The sequence below is a fragment of the Mobula hypostoma genome, chromosome 21, assembly GCF_963921235.1.
Source record: "Mobula hypostoma chromosome 21, sMobHyp1.1, whole genome shotgun sequence".
In the NCBI taxonomy this organism is placed as follows: domain Eukaryota; kingdom Metazoa; phylum Chordata; class Chondrichthyes; order Myliobatiformes; family Myliobatidae; genus Mobula; species Mobula hypostoma.
In genome coordinates, this window is record NC_086117.1 from 14,266,929 (window position 1) to 14,294,539 (window position 27,611).

Consider the following 27,611-nt stretch of genomic DNA (forward strand, 5'->3'; position numbering starts at 1 on the left):
ATTTGAAAAACACAGGGATTTGGTGTTTGTTGAAAATCCTTCTGAGTTTCTCTGAAACTCGAGCTACATATGAGATAACTATGTTTTTTCTCTGTTTGCTTTGATCCTTACCTCTGTCTGTCCTTCCTGGCTTTTGTTGCTGCGTTTTTCAAACCTACAAACAAATTCAGACAGAAACTTGTCCACCCCAAGGATCCTACATCCAAACATAAACAGAGCAATACTGTATATACTATCCAATGCAATGAGAACTGCACAGATTTGTATTTTGGTGAGACAAAACAACCACTTCACAAACAGATGGCCTAACATAGGAGGGCTAACACCTCAGGTCAAGACCTGGCTATATATCTACACTTAGAGGACAAGGGACACTCCTTGATAACAATATGCACATTTTGGGCAGGGAGGACAAGTGATTTGAAAGAGGAGTTAAAGAAGCCATCTTTGTCAAATCGAAAAACCCATACCTGAATAAAGGGGGTGTAGTACGACACCACCTATCAGCTACCTCCAGTGCAGATCTAACATCTCTGCTCCGGTGTCTCCACACAGGTCACACTTCCATTCATTACAAAGATAAGACTAATGATCCTCTCATTACCTCTACAACTCTTAATGATCCTCAGGTGATTGCTATACCTTTAAACAACTCAGAGTGTATAAGCCAGAAAACTGTGCACCATGGATCAGAACTGAAGAAACTTCTCGGATGAATGGCGAAACGTCCAGTTGCCTTGATTTGCTACTGCTTGACCTGCAAATACTCTTCTATTCCATCTTGATGCCTAAGAAACAAAATGACAGCAATATTTTTTAGTGTGTAGCAATAAAACCCAAGGGGTTGAGAACTTTAGAAGCACATTAAATTACAGGCATCCATTAACAAATTTTACTACACTGATCCCAATAGTCCAGGTTTGGAAATGTTTTCTGTAAAATAAGGGAGGTTGGCAGTATTCAGACATATTTCAAAAAGCAAAATGTGTTTAGTTACATTTACTAACATTAAATGCGAAGAAAAAAAATTGCACCACTATTTATTGTTTTCATGTTATTTAATATTTTTATTTAGGTAAGCATTGATCTTTTTCCAAAACACTGCTTTCTCTGCTGTGGTAATTGGATTCAAATGATCCTATATTTTATAAGGTTCCTTTCCTTACAATAGTTGTGGTTTCTGTGACAGATAAAATCTGAGAAAGAGATCAGTCAAGCTCAAGCACAGCAGCTGAAGAATAAGATAGCAGGTCTCCAGGAGCGACTGAGAAACATGCAAGAGTTACAGGCTCTTGCTGACGAGCAGCTCCAGGAGGCAGATGAAAATCGGGATAAACTTCTACAAGAACTCGAAGCTAAAGAAAATAAGGTAATAATTTTACTTAGTTTATGTGATTTAAAACCAAACATGATAACTTTAAATTACATCCATCAAAAAAAAGCCACAGACACTTTTGATTGAACAGCTCTTAACAATATGACAAGCAAAGCTCATTTTGTGAAGTGTCAATCAACCCTCACTCCTTTACAAACCTTGACATCATTGTTGAAGCTGTTACTATTAACATACTAGTGTTTGTATTTGACCAGAAACTTAACTATACCAGGAACACAAAAGCTATACATCTGAGAGTACAGTGTCTACTCTGCAGTGACACATTTCCAAATTCTTGCCAAATACAGTTTGTAAGTCAGATTGAAAGTGATCCACTGCCTTGGTGAATTTATCGTACACCATCCACAAAATTCACTACAGAACCCTGTCAAGTGTTTTATCAGCATCTCTCAAACTTGAAACCTCTTTTGAGAAGGATGAGAAAAGCAGGGACATTAAAATTCCACAGTCTGCAAGTATTCCAGATCACGTTCAGTCATGACTTGGAGAGGTTATTGTTCTAGAATTCTCTACAGTCGCAATATTGTGTTGTTCCAGTCAGCATGTGGATTGCAGAAGATTATGCATGAGCTGATCACCATCTTCTTGAGAGCAAATAGAGATGGGTAATAAATGCTAATTGTGATATCTACCTTCACATGTTATGAATGCATAAAGATAAAAAGACAGAATCAGAGCCACAAGGGAAAGTTCAATCTGTTATTTAGTGATGAAGGAAATACCAATATTATTTATGGCAATGCAAGTAGTGAAAAGTACAATGTTACAAAGACCGGCAAATTATTGCCATCGTTGATCTGAGTTTGGTCATTTATCTGGCTACTACATTTGAGGGATGTCACACACTGTAGACGTATGGACAATGGGTAAAATTGCAAAATTCAAATTACTGGATCATTGTCTGATAAAGATTGCCCTAACATTTATAGTGCCCTTTAATTAAACAATGAACGGTCTGAAATTACTTCAATAAACTGGAGCTGGCTTTATTCAGGATGTTTTTGCTGGGAATTCTGCTCAAAGTAGAAATAGATTTATAGTGTAAATGAATGTGGACATCTAGCAACCCCATGTAAACACTGCACCTATATGGATTCAACAATTCCTTCTTCCCCACAGATACAGCTTCACCCACTAAGTTACTTGAGCTGTTCCAGATTCCAGCAGCCATATGTGTCTCCACTGTCTATTCTGATTTTTTAAAAGTAGTTGTATTTCTTGTAGAATTAGTGAATTTTTTTTTAGTCTATTGATTCTTTAGAAAAAGCTTTGTTTGATTCACATTGTTTTACTTTTAATTGAAGAGTAAAATGGAGGATGCAAGAACTCATTTGAAGTTATGTAATCTTGAGAAAGAGGTGAAAGACTTGAAAGCAACCATGGCTGCTTCTGACAAGATGGCTGCCAGACAACTTTCCACCGCCAGGGACCACCTGAAAGCTTTTCAGGGAACTGTTCACAAACTGAACCAAGAAAGGACAGAGGTGACAGTCTTTGCAGAATATTTTTCCCATTCAGGAATTCTTTTTTCAAATTTATCTAAATGTTCCATCAAAGCATATTTACTATGACTTTGTTTTGCTTTGGATCACACTTTTCATTCTAGGAAACGGAGGTAGCAGAAAAATTCCGGGCTGAGGCAACTCGGGCAGCTCGAGGTCTTGCCAAAGCAGAGGCTGAAATTGAGCTGCTGCAAAGTCTATTAAAGGACAAAGAAAACCAGGTGAGGGCAAAGGATGAATATAAAGAGTATCCATCTTTTGTTGTTTGAGGTTTATATGAAAGTAGGATAGAAGGAATCTGTGAAATTATTATTGATTGGTTGTCTTGTCATAATCAATGATGACAGAATTTTAAACCTGTGCTGGTGAGTTTTTAAAATAGAAAAGCCATTGCACTGGTGCATGTCACTCTCTTGACCTTGGAAGTCTGGGCCCGGTGGTATGAGTAGTTGTCATTAGTATTTACTGATAACTAAATAGTCTATAGGATTATTATTAACGTCAGTACAAATCTATTGGTCTGGATTCACTTTCTGTGTTATTATTTAATGCAATTAATATATTTTCAAAATTATGATTTGAGACAATGTGCTATTTGATTTTTTTTTATTTTAATAGAGGCAGCCAAATAAAGAGCCCAATGTGGTTCTTTATAGTAAGTATTTGTATATCCTGTGTCCTTGCACTGAAGGGTATATTCAGTGTGTAATCCTGTTGTACTCTTGACCTTTGGAAAAATAAATTAATGCTCAAAAGGTCACCTATCAAATAACCAGCCAGTTGAAATTATAGAAATTAGTCATTCATCCGAACAGGATTTGAATTGCAATACTGGAAGTGGAAAATATATACAGTATATTACTAAACTGTCTTGTTTTCCTGTTCTAAAGTGAATCATTGGAATTTAGCAATATTTTAATTCAGTAAGGCTTGTATTTCAGCCATCAATGGCAAATAGGACTTTTTCAGGTAACTGACTATTGTTGCAAAAGAACTATCATTTTAAATTTCAAAGAACTACTGCTAATACTCTTTTCTCCCTCTCCTCCACCCGCAATTTTTATTCCTTTGTTTTGGTTATGTTTCATTGAAGTTGATTAAATAAGTGCATGGAGAATGTTAAATGTATTTGCAAGCAGCAAGACTTTTAAAGAATGTAGTGACCTAATTTTTATGACATTATGTATCTATGGATATTAACAACTGTTTTAGATTCTAGATGAAGTCCAGGGATTTGATTTTGGAGCAAATAGTGTGAATGCCCAACAGCTAGAAATTGAGAGACTAGGTCGAGCTCTAAATCGACAAAGTGCAGAAGTGAAGTGTCTTCAGGATCATCTCAATCATATGAGAGAAGGTAAGTTGCAAATAAATTTGATTTTTATTTTACTTTGTGATTAAGTTTGTGTATGTGTTTTTACATATGCACATATGTTCGCAAGTGCTAAAATTTTCAATATTGCAATGAACATAACAGCAAAATATTTTCTCCTTTGTAAATTAGATTATGTAGACACGTAGTCCTCTTTTATTGTCATTTAGTAATGCATGCATTAAGAAATGATACATTATTTCCTCCGGTGTGATATCACAAAATACAGTACAGACCAAGACTGAAAAAACTGACAAAACCACATAATTATAACATATAGTTACAACAGTGCAATAATACCATAACTTGATGAAGAAGTCCATGAGCACAGTAAAGTTGAAAGTTTCTCAAATGTCCCACATCTCACGCAGACGGGAGAAGGAAGAAAAACTCCCCCTGCCATGCCGACCACAATCCGACTCTGAGTCATCCGAAAACTTCGAGCTCTGATCAGCTCTCCATCACCGAGTACTGAGCACCATCTCTGTCCGAATGATTCGACCTCCTTCTCGGTCGCCAAAAGTAGACAAGGCCGGGGATTTTGAGGCCTACCCTCCGAAAAATTCCCGACCACACAGTAACGACAGCAGTAAACGGGCTTTCAGAAGTTTCTCCGGATGTTCCTCTGTGCTTTCATGTCCATTCTCCATCAAATCAGAATTGTCCACGGCCCCTACTTAACAGATACGATATCATCTTTCACCGGAGGGCTGCGCATACGCAGGCGCGTCGCCATTTTCTCCTCCCGCCATTTTTCTTTGTGTGAAAAAGACTAGTGGGTTTTAATTATGGTAATTTTTTAAATTATTGATTGGGCAGACTTTATAGGTAATTTAATTCCACGTATTGTAAAATTACCAATAATTTACTTTTGTCTGAGACTTGTAAGTTTTAAAGTGTATTAAATTTCTACTGTGTTTAGACATTGTAACTTAGTTTACATAAACTTTTGCAAGAACCTTTTAAAGATGTGGGTAATAAATTTGCTGACCTGGCAGACTAATATCTTCATAGAGACTCCCTGATTTATGCTTTCGCAGTTAAGGTGGCTCCATACCACCAACTACATGCCTATGAAGCAAGTTAAAAATGTTAGTCTCTTTTAATATTAATTAAAAGATCTATTTTATTTCTCTGTGTATTTATCTAGTCAGCACAATTATATTTTAATTTTATACAAAAAGCACAATATCACTGAAGACAAAGTATGAAGTAATTGTTCAAGTTTAGAGAATGACAAATGACTTTTCTTTCCAATATTTTTATTATTAATCTTACATATAAAAATAGAGTACAAGAAGATATATCAATAGATTATACTAAATCGCATATAAAGACTCCTTACCCTATATTAGATTATGAAGACACGCAGTCCTTTTTTATTGTCATTTAGTAATGCATGCATTAAGAAATGATGCAATATTTCCTCCGGTGTGATTATCACAAAACACAGGACAGACCAAGACTGAAAAAAACTGACAAAACCACATATTATAACATATAGTTACAACAGTGCAAGAATACCATAACTTAATTAATTCATAGAGATTAATTTGTAACATTGAAATTTAGTAATTTTATTATATAAAATATATCTAACCCACTACCAAGACCGAAACTGATTAGTAAAGAAAAAAAGGGGAAAAAAATTATTACAGCAACACACATCAAAGTTCCTGGTGAACGCAGCAGGCCAGGCAGCATCTCTAGGAAGAGGGGTCTCAGCCTGAAACGTCGACTGTACCTTTTCCTAGAGATGCTGCCTGGCCTGCTGCGTTCACCAGCAACTTTGATGTGTGTTGCTTGAATTTCCAGCATCTGCAGAATTCCTGTTGTTTGCGTTTTAAAAAAAAATTATTAGTCATCATCTGTGCTTTAACAGCAAATCAAAGGTTTTGAAAATAATTCAAAAAAAAAGGTCCCCACAATGTTTGAAAGTCTTGGCTAGATTCAGAGATTGAACATCGAGTCTTCTCTAAATTTAAACATGACATCACATCACGTAACCATTGAGCATGGATAGGAGGGGCCGCATCTTTCCATTTAAGCAAGAGCGTCCTTCTGGCCATAAGAGAAATAAAAGCCAAAATATGCAAGTCAGATGATTCCAAAATAATATCCTTTCCTCCAACAATACCAAATAAAGCAGTCAAAGGATTAGGCTTAAAGTTTACTTTGAAAAGTATCGAGAAAGTTTGAAATACTTCTTTCCAATATTTTCCAAGACTCGGGCATTTCCAAAACATATGAATGAGTGAAGCTTCTCCATTATTACATTTATCACAATATGGAGATATAGCTAAATAAAAACAAGACAACTTATCCTTGGTCATATGGGCCCTATGGACCACTTTAAATTGTAGGAGAGAGTGGCGGGTACATAACGATGAAGTGTTAACCAATTTAAAAATTTTCTCTGAAATTGAAGTCTGTAAATCTTGTTCCCAAAGATTTTTAATTTTATCTGAAGGAATACTGCTCATTCCCAACAGCATATTATAAATATTAGATATAGATCCATTATAAAAAGGTTTCAAATTAAAAATTACATCTAGTAGATTCTTATCAGGACTTTTAGGAAATGTACTTATTTGAGACCGTAAAAAATCTCTTATTTTGTAGGTATTGGAAAAAATGAGTTTTGGGTAGACCATATTTAGCTGACAGTTGTTCAAATGAAAAAAGACTTCCCTCTACAAACAAGTCCTGAAGGCATTTACTACCTAATCTATCCCATTCTTTAAAACCCACATCAATCATAGAGGGTTTAAAAAAAATTAGAAAAAATGGGACTCGAAAGAGAAAGTCTCAATAAGCCAAAGTATTTTCGGAATTGTATCCAAATTCTCATAGTGTGTTTAACTACCAGATTATCAGTTAACTTACTCAGACAAAAAGGAAATGAGGATCCAAGAAGAGAAATAATAGAAAATTTATTGACAGAGTTAGCTTCTAAAAAAAAAACCCACATCGGGCAGTCCTCAAGATTAATGTAATGTAACCAAAATGTAAGATTTCTTATATTAACTGCCCAATAATAAAATCTAAAGTTTGGTAAGGCTAATCCTCCATTCTTTTTATCTTTCTGAAGATGAATTTTATTTAATCTAGAATGCTTATTCTTCCATATATAATGAGATATAATAGAGTCAAGAGAATCAAAGAAAGATTTAGGAATAAAAACAGGCAATGCCTGAAAAAGATGTATAAATTTAGGTAATATATTCATTTTAATAGAGTTAATTCGGCCAGTCAGCGATAACGAAAGAGGCGACCAATTTGATAGTATCCTTTTTACGTGGTTCAATAGGGTAAGAAAATTTTCTTTAAATAGACGCTCATAGTTTTTAGTAATTGTTACACCTAAGTAGGTAAATTGGTTTCTTACATCTTAAAAGGAAGGTTACAATTTGTTGGTATCAAATTATTCAAAGGGAAAAGTTCACTTTTATGTAGGTTTAATTTATAACCTGAGAACTGGCTAAAACAGGAGAGTAAAGAAAGCACATGGGGTAATGAAGTCTCAACATTAGAAATGATCATCAGCATACAGCGAGACTTTGCGAATAGTGTCTCTCCTTAAAATACCGATGATATCATTAGATTCTCGAAAGGCAATGGCTAAAGGTTCTAAGGCTAGATCAAAAAGCAAAAGGCTCAACGGACAGCCTTGTCTAGTGCCACGTTGAAGCTTAAATGGTTTGGAATTATGAGAATTAGTGATAACTGTAGCGGAAGGAGCTAAATAAAGTAATTTAATCCATTGAATGAAAACGGGTCCAAAATTGAATTTTTCTAAATGTTTTAAATAAATAATTCTATTCAACTCTGTCGAAAGCTTTCTCAGCATCTAGGGATACCACACATTCCAATATCATGTTAGAAGGAGAATAAATAACATTTAATAACCGATGAATATTAAAGTGAGAATATCGATTTTTGATAAATCCAGTTTGGTTATCAGATCTAACAGATGGTAAAATATTTTCAATCCTATGGGCCAAAACTTTAGATAGGATCTTAGTATCAATATTAAGCAAAGAAATTGGTCTATAAGAAAAACATTCAGTTGGATCCTTATTCTTTTTAAGGATAAGGAAAATGAAATCCTCATAAAAAGATTGAGAGAGTCTGCCCAGTTGAATGAATCCAAAAAAACTGAACGTAACTGAGATATAAGCAGTAAGGAAAAGATCTTGTAAAACTCTCCAGAAAATTCATCTGGACCCGGAGCTTTCCTCAAATGTAATGAGTGCACAGCCTCAACAATTTCCTCAAAAGAAATAGGTTGTTCCAACGACTTTCTGTTGTCGGCAGAAATTGTAGAAATGTTTAGCTGGTCTAAAAAGTTGTTAACTACAGTGTTATCCTTAGAAGATTCAGAACTATAGAATTTAGAATAAAATTCTCTAGAAGTATCATTTATTTCTAAATAATCAGTTGTCCTATCACCATTAGCATTGCATATTTCTTTAATCTGCTGTTTAGCTATAAAGGTTTTAATTTGATCAGCCAATAATTTACCTGTTTTATCTCCATAAATATAAAATTAACTTTTATCTTTTAGGAGTTGGATTTCAATTGGATAGGTTAAAAGGAGATCATATTTAGTTTTAGTTTCAACACGTCTTTTATATAAGGCAGGCTCTGGAGCCAAGGCATACTCTTGGTCTAATTGTTTCAGCTGATTAGTTAAATCACTTCTCTCTTTATTAGCTTTTTTCTTAATACTTAGAGTATAAGAAATAATTTGTCCTCTAATATACACCTTAAAGGCATCTCATCTGATAAGACTAGAAGTCTCCTCTAATGTATTCTGTTCAAAAAAAAGTAATTTGTCTCTTCATAAACCTTAAAAAATCTTTATCAGATAACAACGTTAAATTAAATTGCCAAAACCTATTTGTTTGAAGAAGACCAGGGAAATTTAAAGATAGGAGCACAGGAGCGTAATCTGAGACAGCAATCTCTTTATATTCACAGGATCGAACTGATGGAATCATTGGGCTATCAATAAAAAAATAATCAATCCTGGAAGATGTATGATGGAATGACTTTTCTATTTGTTGTACAATTACATATCTTACTCGATGTGCTGCTTGCTTTGTTCACTCCAGGCCTCGGTTCTGTAATTAACAATGCATTCTGAGTCAAAAGGATAGCTTTTTGATGGCTCCTCTTAGCTTATCTGGTTACATTGTACCAATGAATGTTTTGTTTTGTCTCTCAGGTAACTTAAGTGAAATGGAAGAGTTAATGAATGAAATCTCTGCTCTCAGAAATGTCCTTAGCAATCAGAATGACTACATTAACAGTATGATGGATCCATTTAAAAGAAGGGGTTACTGGTACTTCATGCCATCTTCACCAAAAGTAAGGCAAATACAAAGCTATCAGTACATTTTGTCAATTCTTTATATGGTTTTAGTCTGTACCAAACCAGTAAGTAAAAAGCATTTCATTTTAAATTTTATTTCTAACAATATGGATTTAATTTTTGGCTTTCCTGCTCACCCGAATATAAACACTTTTGCTATTCTCAATTTTGAGAGTTATGTCTTTTGTTTAATTGTGTTTTGGATTAGCGGCATTTTGAAGTGTTTTGGCGTTTTACATGATTACAGTCAGGTCACTTTGTTACATGGTTTTATTTGCATATGCAGTCATATCATTTCGTCAAGGGCTATGAGTGAAAGTCCCTAGAACCTAAAGCAAAGTTGTACGAGAAATCAATGCTTAACTTGTTTATTGTAGCTTGGTATGGTAATCTTTGACTTTAAGGTCATAAGAATTGTTGAATGGAATTTAATCCTGAATTGGCAATGGGGCACTCATTAGTCTGCTAATTGGTGTGTAGATTCAGTTGAATTCTGTATGTAGACAGGGTTACTGAATTGTTTCCCTTTCACATTTATTTTAGCCACCAAGCCTGAGATCTCAAAACAGCCACACAAAAGATTCTGGATTTAGCTCCCTCCATCAAGTTCCACCATCCCCAAGTCAGGGATCAATTCCTAGAAGAGGAGGCAAGGAAGAATGTACATCAGTTCCAGGTGGTTATTGGGTCTATTCACCAATAAGACGTACCTCACAATGGACTCGTACCCAGAGAGGTATGAAACATAGCAGAAGGAAGCAAGTTCCCATTTGTTTAGGATAATATATTATGAAAAATATTTTCTGTGATTGATATTAAAGAAAGCTATGAAACATACTAGAAAGGAAGTAATAATATTGTTCTTAAGTATTTTGGATAGTACTTTTTGTCTAAATGCAAAAAATATTTATAATCTAGAATTTGAAAATATCAGATACCCAAATAACAAAATTATGATTACATGTTAATATAAAAATAATTAGATTTCATCAAAAATGACAGATGCAATACTGATAAAGAAAATAATGGTATAGATGTTTTATAGATTGTACATTTTTTTTGTATCAGCAGCTGATGATGAAGATAGTGGGACCGAAAGTGATGGAAATGGCACAGCTAAGCAAACATTTATTGCTCCACCCGGTTCAGTCATTTATACCATGTACCCTGATGGTACTCCGTTGCCTCAAGGGACTGTAGTGTATGGACCTGCACCTGCACAACCAGCCAATGTTAGTCCTGTCCCTCCAGGCACAGTTCTTTATGGACCACCACCACCTGGAACACAAGTTGTTTATGGACCTCCCCCTGTCAACTTTACCATCCCTCTTATTCCTGAAGGTGATCTTCACTGCAATGTACAGGAGCACCATGACCTGGTAAGAATTATTTTCTGTGCTGTGTTGCCCGTGGCTTGTAGTTGTAACAGATTAAAAACCTTATGTGAACAAAATACTGAAAATAGGCAAAATGTTGCAACATAATAAGCAGTCTTTCACCTAGATTTATGCATTTTTAAAATGATGTGCATGACACAACTATATGTTAATGTCTCTATCCTATAGGAGAATGAAGTCAGTAAACTAGAAGATATTATAGCACACTTAAGATCTCATAAATCCAAACATTCAAAAACAGCTGCTTCTATAGATCGTCATCATGAGCAGATAGAACAACTTCGTAATGACATCTATGAGCTACTGCAGGAGAGAGAAGAATTGGAGCATGAAGTTGAGGAATTGCACAAAGTGGTCCATAAGCGCACCAATCAAAAGTAAGAAACTTAAATCACTAAAGGAAAGGTTCAGAAGTTTGTTAATCAAGTGCAAATGCTTCAGATTCATTCTTAAGATTCATAGGAATTGCTGCTTATCTTTGAGAACAATACAAATAATATTTGAACAGGTGCTTCAAAAAACTAAAACCATATTATTCAGGTCCATTTTAGCAAACATGAAAAATATTCTGACTTTTTTTTTGCCAAGATCTAAATACTATTCCATCAATTTGTCTTCTAGTAAATGCAATAAGGAAAAATGGCACAAATATATTTGAAAATTAAACATAATGGCCTGGATCATCTTTTGATTAGACAGCCACCAAAACTGACCCAGGTCATCAGGTGCAAGCGTCTTTATTGGGAAGCTGCTCCATGAATTGCTTTGAAACCCAAACACTATTTAAAAAGATAATTGTTCTTAGAACCAATAGAAAGTGATTAAAAGCAGTTGGATATATTCAGCTGAAATAACTTACCTTGTTTCTTCTAGTCACAGCAATGTCCATTAGACGCAAGTAGTTCAGACACATTTCCTTAGATGTTGGGAAATCTGTTTCTTGATTCTATGATGAACAAACTGTGAGCTTTTAATTTTGAATTTCTGAAGCACTACCACTGTAAATTTTGCAGAAAGTTCACAGAAATTCAGTAGAAATATTTTCCTTATTTTTCATCTATGTCCATGGACCTATCCACGAATATACCACGGGCAACTTAGGAAAGCTGCTTAGGCATTTAGCCTGTATGATTCTGCTACTAATGTGAACTACCTGTGACAAATGGACTCAGTCACTTTAACTGGAATAACAAGTGCAAAAGGAGGCAATGACTTTAAATTTAAACAAATTAATGTAAATGTATTCAGTTCTGTTGAATCACTTCTGAGTGTTTCTAACTACAATTAATTTTGTATGTATTTTGATCTATATATCTGTGATACATAATCCTGTTACTTGGATTTTGCATAGGCTGTCTCTCGGTCCATGTGTGGGTTTACATGTGCCATTCTAATGTTGCTTTATGTTCGGATGAAGGGATTTTAAACTCGAACATTAATCGTGTTTCTCTTTGCACAGGTGCTGCATGACCCACTGAGTGTTTTCAGCAATTTTTGTTTATACTTCAGACTTCCCGCATCTGCAATGTTTTTAAATTCATTACATTTTATGCCAGCTATGATAAACTTTGAAGTATTAAGCTGCAAAATATCAAGGTTGCGTGTCTTCTTAGACCTAAAATGTTATTTTCAGAATTGTCTTGTATTAAAATAATCCATCACAAAATCTCTATATGTCATATCACAACTTCAAGATCTGTTGAATCAACCTCAAAATGAGATACCAAATACATTAACTTGATGAACTAATGTTGTCTTTGCATTGTCGTAACATTATAAAATTCGAGGATTGTGGATTAATACACGGCATTGAATCATATAGACTTTAATTCAAATAATCCCCATTGCTTCCTACATAAATTACTTTCATTTGGGATGGGTTCATTCAGAGAATTATGAGTAAACATGAAAATATGCATATTATTAGTAGTACTGGATTGAGAAATAATTGCATTTCTTTAAAATGTCAGTACTTTTTTCACAGAGACTTTTTAGATGGACACATAGATCTGCTCATGAATGAACTCGAAGTGGAAAAATCTCTAAAGAAGCATGATGATGTTGTTGATGAAATTGAATGTGTGGAAATGACTCTCTCAAAGCGGAGGGCAGAGCTACGAGAAGCAGACAGATTATTAATGGATGCTGAGGCAGATCTCAAAAGTACAAGGGAAAAGGCAAGTCTGCTTTCATTTTGTTTTGTATTCGTAGCAATGCAAACAGATAAACATATATTTCGTTTGGCTAAAGTGGTTTGAGAGCTTTGCTTTTCTCTGAGCTTAGGCCATTGGCACTAATGCAAGTTCTTGAATAATAAATATTATGCCAAAATATATCAGTTCTTGTAGATTAGGAATTAACTTCTTACCAAATAAGTTATTGTTAAATAGCTTATGACTCGAACTGTTGCCTTGGTCACTGAGAAGCATCCAGATATTCAAAGGAAATGTAGGAAACACTCAGTAGGCATCTTTGGAAAGTGGAAGAGTTAATATTTCATCAGAACTGAGAAAGGGAGAAAATGGGTTAGTTTTAAATTGTAGAGAAGGTAGGGTGGAATAGATAGGAGACACAGAATATCTTTGATAAGGTAAGCTCAGTGTTGTCAGAGGATAAGCTGGTGATAAAGTTATTTGGTTGAGAGCAGTTAAAGAGTAAGACATGTAATGAAGGACCATGAAGCAGTAAAATGAGGGCAACTGAGAGAGAAAACAACCAGATGAAGATAAAAGCTGTTAAAAGAAGATCTTCATGAATTACCCAGCAGGTCAGGCTATGTTAGTGGAAAGAGGGAATGGTGAAGTAAAGAGGTATTCCTTTCATAACTGCTGGTCTGCTCTCGCCCTTATATTCCAGATGCTCCTAGGAAAAAGTTCCTCTAGTCTTCACTTTCCACCCCATCGGCCCCTGCATCAAAAGATTATCCTTCGTAGTTTCTACCACCTTTAATGATATTCCATCGTCAGATATATGTTCCCTTCCCCTCTGAGCATTTCATAGGGACCTAAGAGGTGATAGAGAAGGGACACACTCAGACCGATGGTTTGAAATGTGTCTATTTTAATGCAAGGAGTTTTATGAACAGAGCCGATGAGCTTAGAGCGTGGATCGGTACTTGGAGCTATGATGTTGTGGCCATTACAGAGACTTGGAAGACTCGGGCAGGAATGGTTACTTAGAGTGCCAGGCCTTTGATGTTTCAGAAAGGACAGGGAAGGAGACAAAAGAGGTGGGGTCATGACACTGTTGATCAGAGATAACGTCATGGCTGCCGAAAAGGAGGAAGTCATGGAGGGATTGTCTACGGAGTCTCTGTGGGTGGAAGTTAGGAACAGGAAGGTGTCAATAACTCTACTGGATGTTTTTATAGACCACCCAATAGGATCAAGTAGGGAGACAGATTCTGGAAAGGTAATAATAACAGGGTTATTGTGGTGGGAGATTTTAATTTCCCAAATATTGATTGGCATCTCCCTAGAGCAAAGGGTTTAGATGGGGTGGAGTTTGTTAAGTGTGTTCAGGAAGGTTTCTTGACATAGTATGTAGATAAGCCTACAAGAATAGAGGTTGTACTTAATCTGGTATTGGGAAATGAACCTTGTCAGATCTCTCAGTGGGAGAGCATTTTGGAGATAGTGATCACAATTCTATCTCCTTTACCATTTGCATTGGAGAGGGATAGGAACAGACAAGTTAGAGAAGCGTTTAATTGATGTAAGAGGAAATATGAGGCTGTCAGGCAGGAACTTGGAAGCATAAATTGGAAACAGATGTTCTCAGAGAAACGTACGGAAGAAATGTGGCAAAATGTTCAGGGGATATTTACGTGGAGTTCTGCATAAGTACGTTCTAATGAGACAGGGAAAGGATGGTAGGGTACAGGAACCAATCGAGTCAAGACGAAAAAAAGAGCTTACAAAAGATTCAGAAAAACTAGGTAATGATAGAGATCTAGAAGATTATAAGGCTAGCTGGAAGAAGCTTAAGAATGAAATTAGGAGAGCCAGAGGGGGCCATGAGAAGGCCCAGGCGGACAGGATTAAGGAAAACCCCAAGGCATTCTGCAAGTATGTGAAGAGCAAGAGGATAAGACGTGAGAGAATAGGACCAATCAAGTGTGACAGTGGAAAAGTGTGTATGGAACTGGAGGAGATGGCAGAGGTACTTAGTGAATACTGAAGCAAAGTATTCATTACGGAGAAGGACCTTGGTGATTGTAGGGATGACTTACAGTGGACTGAAAAGCTTGAGCATATAGATATTAAGAAAGAGGATGTGCTAGAGCTTTTGGAAAGCATCAAGTTGGATAAGTCACTGGTACAGGACGAGATGTACTCCAGGCTACTGTGGGAGGTGAGGGAGGATATTGCTGAGCCTCTGGCAATGATCTCTGCATCATCAGTGGGGACAGGAGAGGTTCCGGAGAATTGGAGGGTTGCAGATGTTGTAGAGAAAGTAAGGAGGCATGGGATCCAAGGGGACATTGCTTTGTGGATCCAGAACTGGCTTGCCCACAGAAGGCAAAGAGTGGTTATAGGCGGGTCATATTCTGCATGTAGGTCAGTGACCAGTGGGGTGCCACAGGGATTTATTCTGGCAGCCCTACTGTTTGTGATTTTTATAAATGACCTGGATGAGGAAGTGGAAGGATAGGTTAGTAAATTTGCTGATGACATAAAAGTTGGGGGTGTTGTGGATAGTGTGGAGGGCTGTCAGGTTACAGCGGGACATTGATAGGATGCAAAACTGGGCTGAGAAGTGGCAGATGGAGTTCAACCCAGAGAAATGTGAGGTGGTTCATTTTGGTAGGTCAAATATAATGGCAGAAAATAGCATTAATGGTAGGATTCTTGGCAGTGTGGAAGATCAGAGGGATCTTGTGGTACGAGTCCATGGGACACTCAAAGCTGCTGTGCAGATTGACTCTGTGGTTAAGAAGGCATACAGTGCATTGGCCTTCATCAATCGTGGGATTGAGTTTAAGAACCGAGAGGTAAGGTTGCGGCTATATCGGACCCTGGTCAGACCCCACTTGGAGTACTGTGCTCGGTTTTGGTCACCTTACTACAGGAAGGATGTAGAAACCATAGAAAGGATACAGAGGAGATTTACAAGGATGTTGCCTGGATTGAGGAGCATGCCTTATGAGAATGGGTTGAGTAAACTCGGCCTTTTCTCCTTGGGGCGATAGAGGATGAGAGGTGACCTTGCAGAGGTGTACAAGATGATGAGAGACATTGATCATGTGGATAGTCAGAGGCTTTTTCCCAGGGTTGACACAGCTAGTACAAGAGGGCACAATTTTAAGGTGCTTGGAAGTACGTACAGAGGGGATGTCAGGAGTAGGTTTTTTACGTAGAGAGTGGTGAGTGCGTGGAATGAGCTTCCGGCGACAGTGATGGATGCGGATACAATGGGGTCTTTTAAGAGACTCCTGGATAGGTACATGGAGCTTAGAAATGTAGAGGGCTATGGGTAACCCTAGGTAATTTCTAAGATCAGGACATGTTCGACTTAGCTTTATGGGCCGAAGAGCCTATATTGTGTTGTAGGTTTTCTATATTTCTATGTTTAATCAAGTGAGTGTTTTTGGCATTTTGTTGGACATCTGAAGTTTGATTTTTGTTGAATTCAAGAACTTCAGTCTACTTGCTTACAGTTTGCTTTTATCTTAACTCATTAAATTATTTCTATGCCAATTAGACACCAGATCAGTTTTTTGATTATTTTTACAGTCAAAAGAAATAATCCAGCGATGCGATGATGCCAGTAAACGCTTGGTAGACACTGAGAAAGATGCAGAAGAGTTGGAGCAAAGAGCGCATGACACTGCAGTTAAACTAGTTATGGCTGACAAGCAACTCAGGTACAAAATAGAGTTCCAAATTGTATCACAGATACTTTGAATAATTTAAACAGATTGCGTGAAATCCTCAATAGTGGTGGTAAATAACTAAATAGATTCTGGGGATGAAAATGAAGAGCTTCAGTTATATCCTCTTATTAATATTGAGTGGGTGGATATTGATTTTAGTCTTAAATGCAGAAGAGGTAAATTTAATTGGGATTCAGAATATTCAGGAAAGCTGAGATTATGTAATGTTAATAACTTTAGGAAAATCAGATGTTCACAAAAGGAGTTTAAAACATTTTGCTGGGTCCCTGTGCTCACGTAAAGTAGCATGTCAATGCATATGACACTATATTGAAATAATAAAATGCAAGTTTTTAGAAGTGTTTTTTTCACCAGTTGAATGAAATGTAGAATGTATCATCAGGATGCCATATCCCCTTGAAGCATTTAGATTTATTTTAATTTGTTGTATTTTTGATTAACTTTACAAATGTTACCATCAAATTTGCTGTCGAGGATAGAACTGGTTTTGTTTGCTCTTACTTTTTGACAGCTGAATGACAATCTTCTAACACATCATACCTCTCCTGAAATGTCAAGTCGTTATCTCTGAAACTGGGTCATTGATTTCATTTCCTCCAGCAATCTTCTAGCCTCTGTTTTCAGTTTTCTACTTGGTTCCAGTGAAGCTCTATAGCTCCAACAACACCACATTTTTCAGATAGACATCTTACAAACTTTTAAGATGAACATTTGAGTTCAAATTTCAAAAAAACCTGTTTTTCTTCCACTTAGTTCTTTTACACATCTGTTATTCCATATACTTGTTTCATTCTTCCATTTTGCCTGAATCATCATGCTTTTGAGTAATCTCTCCTGCTGTCCATCCTAACACAGATCTTCCTTTTTATGATTATGTGCTTCCTCTGCCCTCCACCCCGCAGCTTTACATCAAATTTTTTGAGCTAAAAATTGTCTGAACGGTGGTAAGGTAATTTATTCAACAATATAGTGCATCGGTGATCATTTTATTCAGGGTCTTATTGCTGCATAATTCTACCACATGAGACTAGATTCTTCCATGGATCTGAGTATTTTACCTGAAGTATTTCCTGCACTAGGCTGCATGAATGACCCACCCTGTCCACAGGACACAGATGCAGGAACCAAAATAATGGAAGTGACATCCAAGCATCGATTATATGCTATTGTATTTCCAACAAGCCCCTCCCTCTCCATGTCCAGGTATCTCCATGAATGCAAGTCTTAACAGTTTAACGAGGACACTTGAAAGAAAATCATTATCTTTGTTTACCTCACAAGAGCTTCCTAATTTTTCTAATAAGAATTGTATCATGCATTGCTCATAAACATTGTTATGTATCATTAGGCCATGTTTCAATCTAGTATTTAATTGTCTCAAAACAGATGTTTTCTGGTTGCCTGAGTGCTTACAGTACTTGTAGTACTGTGAGCAGTTTTGGTTCCTTTACCTAAAAAAAAAAATCTGCTAGCATTGAAGAATGTCCAGAGGAGGTTCAAGAGCATGATTCCAGGAATGAAAGGGTTAATAAATCTGGAGCATTTGACAGTTCTGGGCCTATACTCACTGGATTTTAGAAGAATGAGTGGGATCTCATTGAAGCCTATCAACTATTGAAAGGCCTAGATAGAGTGGATGTAGAGAGAATATTTCCTATACAGGGTGAGTCTAGGACCAGGGGGATGTCCATTTAGAACAGAGATGGGGAAGAATTTCTTTGGTCATTGGGTAGTGAACCTGGAAACCATTGCCACAGATGCTGTGGATGCCAAGTCATTGGGTATATTTAAAGTGGAGGTTGACAGGTTCTTTATTCATCAGGGTACTAAAGGTTACTGGGAGAAGCAGGAGAATTGGGTTGAGAGGGATAATAATTGGCAGAGCAAACTTGATGGGCTGAATGGCCTAATTTTACTCCCATCTCTTACGGTCTTACAGAACATTATATTTTTATTCCAGACTTCCAATATATGCAGAATTTTCCTTCTGTAATAGAAACATAGAAACATAGAAAATAGGTGCAGGAGTAGGCCATTCGGCCCTTCGAGCCTGCACCGCCATTTATTATGATCATGGCTGATCATCCAACTCAGAACCCCGCCCCAGCCTTCCCTCCATACCCCCTGATCCCCGTAGCCACAAGGGCCATATCTAACTTCCTCTTAAATATAGCCAATGAACTGGCCTCAACTGTTTCCTGTGGCAGAGAATTCCACAGATTCACCACTCTCTGTGTGAAGAAGTTTTTCCTAATCTCAGTCCTAAAAGGCTTCCCCTGTATCCTCAAACTGTGACCCCTTGTTCTGGACTTCCCCAACATCGGGAACAATCTTCCTGCATCTAGCCTGTCCAATCCCTTTAGGATTTTATACGTTTCAATCAGATCCCCCCTCAATCTTCTGAATTCCATCGAGCACAAGCCCAGTTCATCCAGTCTTTCTTCATATGAAAGTCCTGCCATCCCAGGAATCAATCTGGTGAACCTTCTTTGTACTCCCTCTATGGCAAGGATGTCTTTCCTCAGATTAGGGGACTAAAACTGCACACAATACTCCAGGTGTGGTCTCACCAAGGCCTTGTACAACTGCAGTAGTACCTCCCTGCTCCTGTACTCGAATCCTCTCGCTATAAATGCCAGCATACCATTCGCCTTTTTCACCGCCTGCTGTACCTGCATATTAATATTCCCAAGTATTACTGCTGCTGGCTATCCTAATCAATATCTCATGAGATTCCAGCAGGTGTTATAGTCCTCTTCCTCTGAGAGCTCATAAGAATTAAGTATGCCTTAGTCACATCAACTATACTTATTTTGCTAATACTTGGAAGTTGTCACTATGGAGCAAGTATTTAATTTCATTTATTAAGATTTCCATGAGCTCAAGCAGCTGAGGTCAGATATGCAAAAGGTAAACCCTTTATAGTAATACAGCAAGTTTTTCGTAGATTAATGAAGAATGACTTGAAAGACCTGGAACAACAAAAAGCTGAACAAGAGAGTATGCTGAACAAAATTAACAAAGAAGTATCCACAGGAAATTTAGAATTGCAGACACTTGTACAAAATATGGAAAACATGACTGAAAGGTATGTGATTAAAACTGGAAAACGATATTTTTCACCCTTCAGTTTTCAGCTAGGGTTCTGTTAGAAGTTACTGGATTCGTAAGCCTCTTAGTCAACTTCAATACCTTGATCCTTTTAGTGTCTGGTTTTAACTCCACCGCATCAGATCTGGTACGTGATGCTTGCCTCCAACACCTACTGTATAAATGATGCTAGTCCTGGCATGCTGGTGCTTCACCATGCTCTTCTAATCTGCACAGTAATGTATATGCAAAATGGAATTGGGTTAGCTTAATGTAAAGGCCAGTGAAATTAACTGGTTTGTCATGCAGAGTAAAGTAGAAATAAGAAAGGAACTATTAAATAAGGAGAGATGTATCAGATTTAAAAGTTAATACCTGACCAGAACCTGGGATCTGATGGTTTCCTTACCGAACCTGACTCTTGCCATTAATGTAACAATCTCAGACATGCTATTGATTTTATTAAGGTTAGATATACAAACAAATGCACTTAAAAATCTTAACTTTCTGAAAATTACTTTCTCAGTATGCAAATGATCCTGGTCTGGAAAAAGCACTGAGCTGGGCCAGCACAGCACCTAACCTTATCCAAGCCAGCAGGATTTATCAGATTGTGCATACATTCTAAAACTACAGATACAATCTAGTCACATAAAAGTTGCTGGTGAACGCAGTAGGCCAGGCAGCATCTCTAGTCCTAGAGATGCTGCCTGGCCTGCTGCGTTCACCAGCAACTTTTATGTGTGTTGCTTGAAATTCCAGCATCTGCAGATTTCCTCGTGTTTACAACCTAGTCACGTCAGGCTAATCTATATAGCCGACCTCTACAGTGCAATAGCTCCTCCAGCACTGCCACTTATTAAGGTCATGAATGAAGAGTCTCAGTCCAAAACGTCAACTGTTTACTCTTTTCCATTGATGCTGCCTGGCCTGCTGAGTCCCTCCAGCATTTTGTGTGTGTTGCTTAGATTCCAGCATTTGCAGGTTTTCTCATCTTAAGATCATGAATTTCCATTTGCCTCGATTCATGAAGCGTCCAGGCTGTTTTTCCTTCCTTGCAGAGGCAACCTTATAGTCAAAGTATGTATGGAAGGTGCAAGCGTGTTGATGATATTTTTGAGGTTTTATTTTACAAAAGAAGATGTACCTGTCATATTAGAATGGTTCATAGGCATTATGTGAGATGAGGTGAAATGTTTATTGCAAAGCAGATGGAGTGGTGTGGTGTAAAGATTATAGGAGTGTGAATGAAGTTTTCAGTGAATTTTCCAATGTAGAATCTTTCAAAGTTTTCAAATGAGTGAACCTTCTCTTTAAGAGATAATTATTGTTTTTAGGTATCTTTCTATGTCCATTTCCCTGCCCAATAAACAGGCAACACCATGAAATATATTAATTCCTGGCCAAACCGAGTGCTCCCTGCAATTCTGAAAACTCAATGAGACAGTTCCTTCTAATTAGATTAATAAGCAGGTCCCTGAAATGTTGGTGTTTCTGTTGGCCACATTTTTGTCTTCAGTATCCTGGAAAGCAGAGATTTAATGTGTTTTTGATTTGATTTGCAAAATAAACCTAGCATCAAAACCAAAATATTCAACTCATTAGCCTAGAAACTCAAAAGCTTTAAGATCTTGGAAAGATTAGTGACCAATAGATTGCACTGGAAAACTGGATGTTGTGGTTCTTGGGCAATTGGGGTAAGATTCCAGCCTGGGTAGGGTGATGCTAAGACACCAAGGGAAATTGAGACTTTTATATGAGAGATTAGAACAAGAATAGCAGCATTCAAGGACTACTTAATATAGAATCTGAGTTTCTCACACTTCCGTTGTTGAAGAAGGTTACTTACATTGTTGCAGGCATTCAAGAAAATTATTTTTCAGCTGCAGCATGCATTGTTCCTAATTACTGAAGAGAAACCCGATGTTTGAGCACACAGGCAGTAGTTAAACGTCTTAGTTTTTTGCATATAAATTAAGAACTCTGTTCAAGGTTTAAAAGAAACTTGGAGACAAGAAACTGCAGATACAAGAATTTGAAGCAACAAAATACCTGCTTGAGACTTTTTTGCGGGATTTTAACCAAAAGCATTAACAATTCCTTTTCTTCCACAGATGCTGCTTGACCCATTGAGTTCCTTCAGCAGATCACTTATTACAGTTTCAGAAAAAATGATTAATTTAAAAATTTGAGTCCAGTAACAATTTAATAATTTGAAGTCTTGCTTATTCTTGGGTTAATAGCAGTTGATAATTAATTTATTAGCATAACTGACATGCTATATTTTGTCACTAAGTTTACTAATTGGCCTTTTTATCATTCAGTCTAGAAAAACTGCAAGCAGAGATTCTTTCAGCAGAAACTAAAGAGAAACAGCACCTGGAGACTTTGGAAGAAGCAGCAATGTTGCTAGAGGATAAAAAGAGTGAATTGGAAACACTAAATAGCAAGGTAATTGTGCATAATCTAATTTCAGTTGCCAGGGGTGAGTTTAATCAGGATATTAGTTGATCTAGTTAAAATAATAGCAATAGTTATTCTTAAGACATTGAGATGCAAGAAGTTGGGATATTCTGAAATGATTTTTGAAGAAAAACAACTCACTTCATTATGTCTGGTAGCAGATTGGTATCGTTGAAGATTTGAAAGCTGATCACCTGTGTATCCCCTTTGTGAAATGGGAAGGTTTTGTGGATAGATAATCACCTGAGGGGGGACAAAAGCTTTGGGGGGGGGTGATAAGTAAACATGGTACATGCAAAGCAGACTTAATTATATGCCATGTTTTAAACTTAGATCAACGACTAAAAGCAATTTATTAGAGGATTTTCTGCAGTGATATGGTGTGTTTTGTTCCTTTGCTATTAGGTTAAAGTGCTGAGGGAAGAATTAATGATGTTGGACAAATGTTCAGGTAAAAAAAAAGAGGAGCTTAACTTCCTTCAGAGTGACATTGACAAGAGAAAAGCAAGCCTCTCAGAGGTTCTTTTGGAAGGCGAGGCAGAGAAGGTCGATAAGCAATGTCAAATTCAGGTCAGTATGTGTATTTGGTTGGTAAAAGCAATTTTAATGGAATACTTTTCTATATACTATATTTCTGAAGTAGTGTTTTTCTTCAAATGAACAGTTGTTTATGTACATTTCTGTTTCAGCACACTTGTACCAATTTCAAGATGATAAGACAGCTCAATAAGAGTGTAGATTTGGTATTTTAAGTTGTTACATAATATTTGATTATCGGATAACCCAGCTTGCTGGCCTGCTGCTTTTGGATGGATTTTATTCATTGCATTTAGTTTTGACTAAAGGTGTCTCCATTCCACTTTTGGACAGCCCTGTGAGCTGGTGTAAGCTGTCTGTTCGTCGAAAACTTGCGAAGTTCACAGACCCTGCCAATAGTTTACGTCCCTCAGATCAAGCTGCGCTTGAGCAATCTTGCCAGTAAATGTGATCTTCTAGCCTCCATTAAGGTTGATGAAATTACTCTAGGGACAAATCAACATTGATGAAGAAACAAAACAGATACTGCAATTTGTCCATAAAATCGCATGGTAAATTTAGGAAGTTACTTCCAAATATCAGGGCAAACATTGCTGGACTTTCATTCCTCTCCAGAATTATTCATGCTAACCAAAAGTGTAATGTCCAGAAATGCTAGCCTGTCTACGGTGGTACTCTTCAGCTGAATTTGGTTCCATTGATTTAATTGGGACTCAATTTTTGAAGTATGGTGCAATGAACTACTGTGACTATATCCAAAGGATATGAATTTTAAACCAGTGTTCTTGATTAATAATTAAATCTAAAATATGAGATGTTGTTTGTCTTTCCATGAATGTTGATTTATCTGAGATTATTGCACTTTTTCTTTTTTGATGTGTGTGTGTGTATGTTGGAAAAAAAATCTTGAATGTTTTTAATGACTAGTAAACAAAAAATCTTGCTACACAGCAGCTGAAGGCATTGCTTGAGGAGATGAGTGCACGGAAAGGAGAGCTGAATGCTCAGATTACTGAAAAGAATTCACGCCTCTCCTTAACAAAACAAGAAGTGAAAAACGAGGAAGACAAGCTCCAGAGCATCCAAGTACAGATAAATAAGCAAAAGACAGGTTAGATTTCCCAAGATTAAGCAGATACTAAAGTGCTTGTACTAATTTGGAAACTTTAGACAATATTTGAACCTGAAAATGTTCTTGAATAAGCCCTGATTTCCATTGTGTGATGCAATAAGGTTTGCATAATGGATTATTTTTAAAATTTTAATTGTTGGAAAAGTAGAAATAAAGGCAGCTTTCTTCCATATTATTTATAGATTGTGCAAATAGAAAAACAGTAAAAGAGGTAATTTTCAAGTCTTCACTTGAGTGAAGCGTCCATAAGAGAGAGATAATAACTCAAAATTTAAAGTCAGTGTTAAAATAATCTTAAGGAATGTTCATTTGTGCGTTTATATGTCCATAGTTTTCCTTGAGTCTGTCTAATTAAATTTTGATTTGTATAATTTTTACTCCAGAACTTGTACATGTTGTGGAAATGGTACAATTAGAAAATGATGCACTTTTGGGATTGAAACAGCGGCATGAAAAGAAAATCATGGAACTGGAGAGGACACAAGCAGTACTGCAGGGGGTATGTAGTCTGCATTACAGAATTTGTTGTATTCATTAACTATATATAAAAAAAAAAGAATTCTCCTTGTGTAGCAACATCATAAGTGCAGCCTTTTGGAATATGTCTTATGAGTTGTACTAAGAGCCAACAAGCCTATTGGGAAGTTTGCTGTATGATAAAGAACATGCTGAGGTTCCTATCTGAATCCCTACAGGAAACCTCTGAACACTTCCCATTTACCTCTATCTGCTTCCTATCTTTTAACCACTTTAATGTCTCCATGGTCAATATTCATCCCCTCCCGATTACTGTACTTTGGCTAATGTATGTTTTGTGGCATTTGCCAGATTACTTCTGAAACACTGCAATAATTGAAACCATTGCCTCATTGGTGAACTCTGCTGGCTTTTGTTTATTCTTTTTTCTAAGTGTCAATTAATTTAGTCCTGGATTTTTGACTTAAGTGTTTTGCTACCATCTATGTTATACAGATACTCCTGTGGTTACTGGGTATGTAACATTTTTGAACAAGTGTGCACCATTTGCAGTTTATTTGGTGTAAGCTCCATATCTCAAAAGAAGTGGAATTTTGTAAACAAAGCCACTGCAGGTTCAGTAAACTAGGATACATCCCTCTAGTGACTTTTCTGAGCCCGAACAACCTCTTTTAAGTATATTTATTCTTGTTGAGCTGTCCTACTGCTTTTTTTTCATGAAATTGTCAAGATCCTATCAAACCTTTATCTATAAAGTGGAAGAAGACTGTTCAGCCACTAAGTCCATGCCCGTTCCCAAGGAATCGGTTCCTTTGGTCCACTTCTCCTCCCACCTTCCCACCACCCTTACTTATTGTCCTGTACTCCTGCGACGTATTCTCTTCTGTCTTTTTAGCACAGGCAGCTCTGAGTAATGCCTTTTTTAGTATAATTAAAGACTTAACAGGTTTGCTTTTATGCTAGTTCTTTTTGTGATAACTGATATTAGTTAAAGTGTCTGTGGAGACAACATTTTCTTTTTGCTTTAGTTGTTTCATGGGACCTGCAAAGTCAGTTTTAATAGATAATTATTTTTGTGCAATTGCACTTCTAATTAGCGCAAAAGATGTGTCTTATAAATTCAAGTCTTAAATTTATATCTACATGAAAAAATTGAGGTGCTCACAGTTGCATATTGCTTATTTTAGGTCTTTCAAGTGAATGGTCATTTAATTATGTACATGTCTACCATTAAACAAGATGTTTCTCTGGACTGGGGTGTAAAGCCCAGTAGTACACACAAACGCCATAATTTAGGAAAGCAAGAATTAAATCTACAAATGAATTGCGCATAGATAAACAAAGTGCATAAATTAAATATTGTAAGGTACAGTACAAATTATTTGGTGACACTTCAAATGAGATGTGACAAGGAATTCAGATGCCTCATAGCCTGAAGGAAGAAGCTTGTCTTTATGCAACACAGTCTTCTGCCTGATGGTAGAAAGTCAAAGAGGATGTTGGATGGTTAGGTGGGATCATTGATAATACTAAGGGCCCTGCATACGTAGTACTCCTGACAAGTCCCTGATGAATGTTAGGGAGACCCCTATAATCCTCTTGGCCATTCTCACAATCCTTTGTAGGGACTTCTGGTCTGATGCTCTGCTACTCCCATACTGGATGGAGATGCAGCTTCTCAAGAGCCCTCAATGGTGCTTCTGTAAAATTCCATTAAAATGGGGTTGGAGGGAAGCCTCGCTTGCCTCAATCTCCTCAGGAAGTGGAGGCACTACTGTGCCGCCTTATTCAGGGAGAAGATATTGAGGTACTAGGTGAGGCCATCCGTGATGTGAGCTCGCAGAAACTTGGTGCACTTAACTCCCTCTACAGAGGATCCTTGTATGAGCAGAGAGGGCATGGTTCATCTGCACGTTCCTAAAATCCACAATCATTTCCTTGGTCTTCTCCGCGTTCAGCCTTAGGTTGTTGTTCTCACACCAGTCCACCAACCGCTCCAGTTCTTCTCTGAACTTATCTTTGTTGATGAGGCCGACCATTGTTGTGTCATCTGCATCTCAATAATACGGTTTGAGCTGAATCCTGTGAGGCAGTCATGTATTAGCAGTGTGAACATCCCTGGGGAGTGCCAGTGCTCAACATCTTTAGGTCAAATGTTAGTGTTATGCATAAAACAAGTTATCCTCTCCTCCAGTAGTTTGTAGTAGTTGATGTTACTATAGGTGTTGTCTTTAAAATATTTAATTTTTATTCCCAAATAGCCACTTAATTGATTTAAAAATAATTACAAAATAAGATACAAAATATATGCATATTCTTTGAAATAACCCGTGTGTAATGCTACGTTTAACTAAAAGATACTCAGATTAAGTAGGACTTTGCTCTACCTTGGTTACCACATTCAGTTTCACCATGCATATTAAATGCAATTGTACTGCAGGAGAAGAGTGAACTGGAAAATTTGCAGCGTATCTCGCAGAATCAACAAGCAGAAATAGAACATCAGAAACAGAGTATTGAGAAGGAGCAGCAAGAGGTAGACCAGCTGACCACAAAGAAAAATTCCCTTCAGCACAGTATTGACTCTCTCGATAAAGAGAAAAAACACATTGGGGAGAATTGCCTTGTGCTGGAGAACAAACTTTCTCAAAGAAAGAGGTAAGGAAGTGGGCAAGTTATCAGTCTAGATAATTTTCAATAATGCTTACCATAAATATTCCAGATTGCCTAGTTGTTCAAGTAACGTTTACTGTTGCAAATCCTTGAGCTTAGAGTGTTGGGCTAATTAAACATTATCTATCATGGCAATGATTAATTGTTTGGTCTCATCCATTATGCTAAATCACGATGAACCTTAAAGAAACCCAGAAGACCAAATCTAGAACAGAAGCCAGCTTGAAGTGCTGAATCAATATCTCTCAGTAGAAAAATGAACTTGTATGTTTGTTGGCAGGGCCACATTTAACACTCTT

General features: G+C 36.9%; 1 protein-coding gene and 1 long non-coding RNA gene across 13 annotated transcripts in view; one reads left to right on the forward strand and one right to left on the reverse strand.

The window, feature by feature from the left end:
- cntrl (centriolin) overlaps window positions 1-27,611 on the forward strand; it is a 121,685-nt gene that overhangs the window by 50,986 nt on the left and 43,088 nt on the right. For 7 of the 11 annotated variants that reach the window (XR_010021207.1, XR_010021206.1, XM_063073454.1 and 4 more), the window contains 16 exons: window positions 1,190-1,369; window positions 2,701-2,880; window positions 3,003-3,119; window positions 4,111-4,255; window positions 9,501-9,643; window positions 10,191-10,383; window positions 10,716-11,026; window positions 11,213-11,421; window positions 13,029-13,221; window positions 16,780-16,910; window positions 19,888-20,028; window positions 22,355-22,481; window positions 22,899-23,063; window positions 23,982-24,141; window positions 24,546-24,661; window positions 27,080-27,297. Coding sequence is in view for 9 of the 11 variants with exons in the window: in XM_063073454.1 (XP_062929524.1) it covers window positions 1,190-1,369; window positions 2,701-2,880; window positions 3,003-3,119; window positions 4,111-4,255; window positions 9,501-9,643; window positions 10,191-10,383; window positions 10,716-11,026; window positions 11,213-11,421; window positions 13,029-13,221; window positions 16,780-16,910; window positions 19,888-20,028; window positions 22,355-22,481; window positions 22,899-23,063; window positions 23,982-24,141; window positions 24,546-24,661; window positions 27,080-27,297 (2,729 nt within the window). In the remaining 2 variants the exon portion in view is untranslated. The remainder of the gene's footprint in view (window positions 1-1,189; window positions 1,370-2,700; window positions 2,881-3,002; window positions 3,120-4,110; window positions 4,256-9,500; window positions 9,644-10,190; window positions 10,384-10,715; window positions 11,027-11,212; window positions 11,422-13,028; window positions 13,222-16,779; window positions 16,911-19,887; window positions 20,029-22,354; window positions 22,482-22,898; window positions 23,064-23,981; window positions 24,142-24,545; window positions 24,662-27,079; window positions 27,298-27,611) is intronic. The other 4 variants (XM_063073457.1, XM_063073456.1, XM_063073458.1 and 1 more) reach the window with 4 other exon arrangements.
- LOC134359802 (uncharacterized) lies at window positions 1,234-27,394 on the reverse strand. Of its 2 annotated transcripts, none has more exons than XR_010021208.1 (4): window positions 27,348-27,394; window positions 11,904-11,990; window positions 5,616-5,745; window positions 1,234-1,355 (listed from the first exon to the last, which is right to left on the reverse strand). It is a non-coding gene; the product is annotated as an uncharacterized LOC134359802 (long non-coding RNA). The 2 variants fall into 2 exon arrangements; XR_010021209.1 differs by lacking the exon at window positions 1,234-1,355 and adding an exon at window positions 5,293-5,341.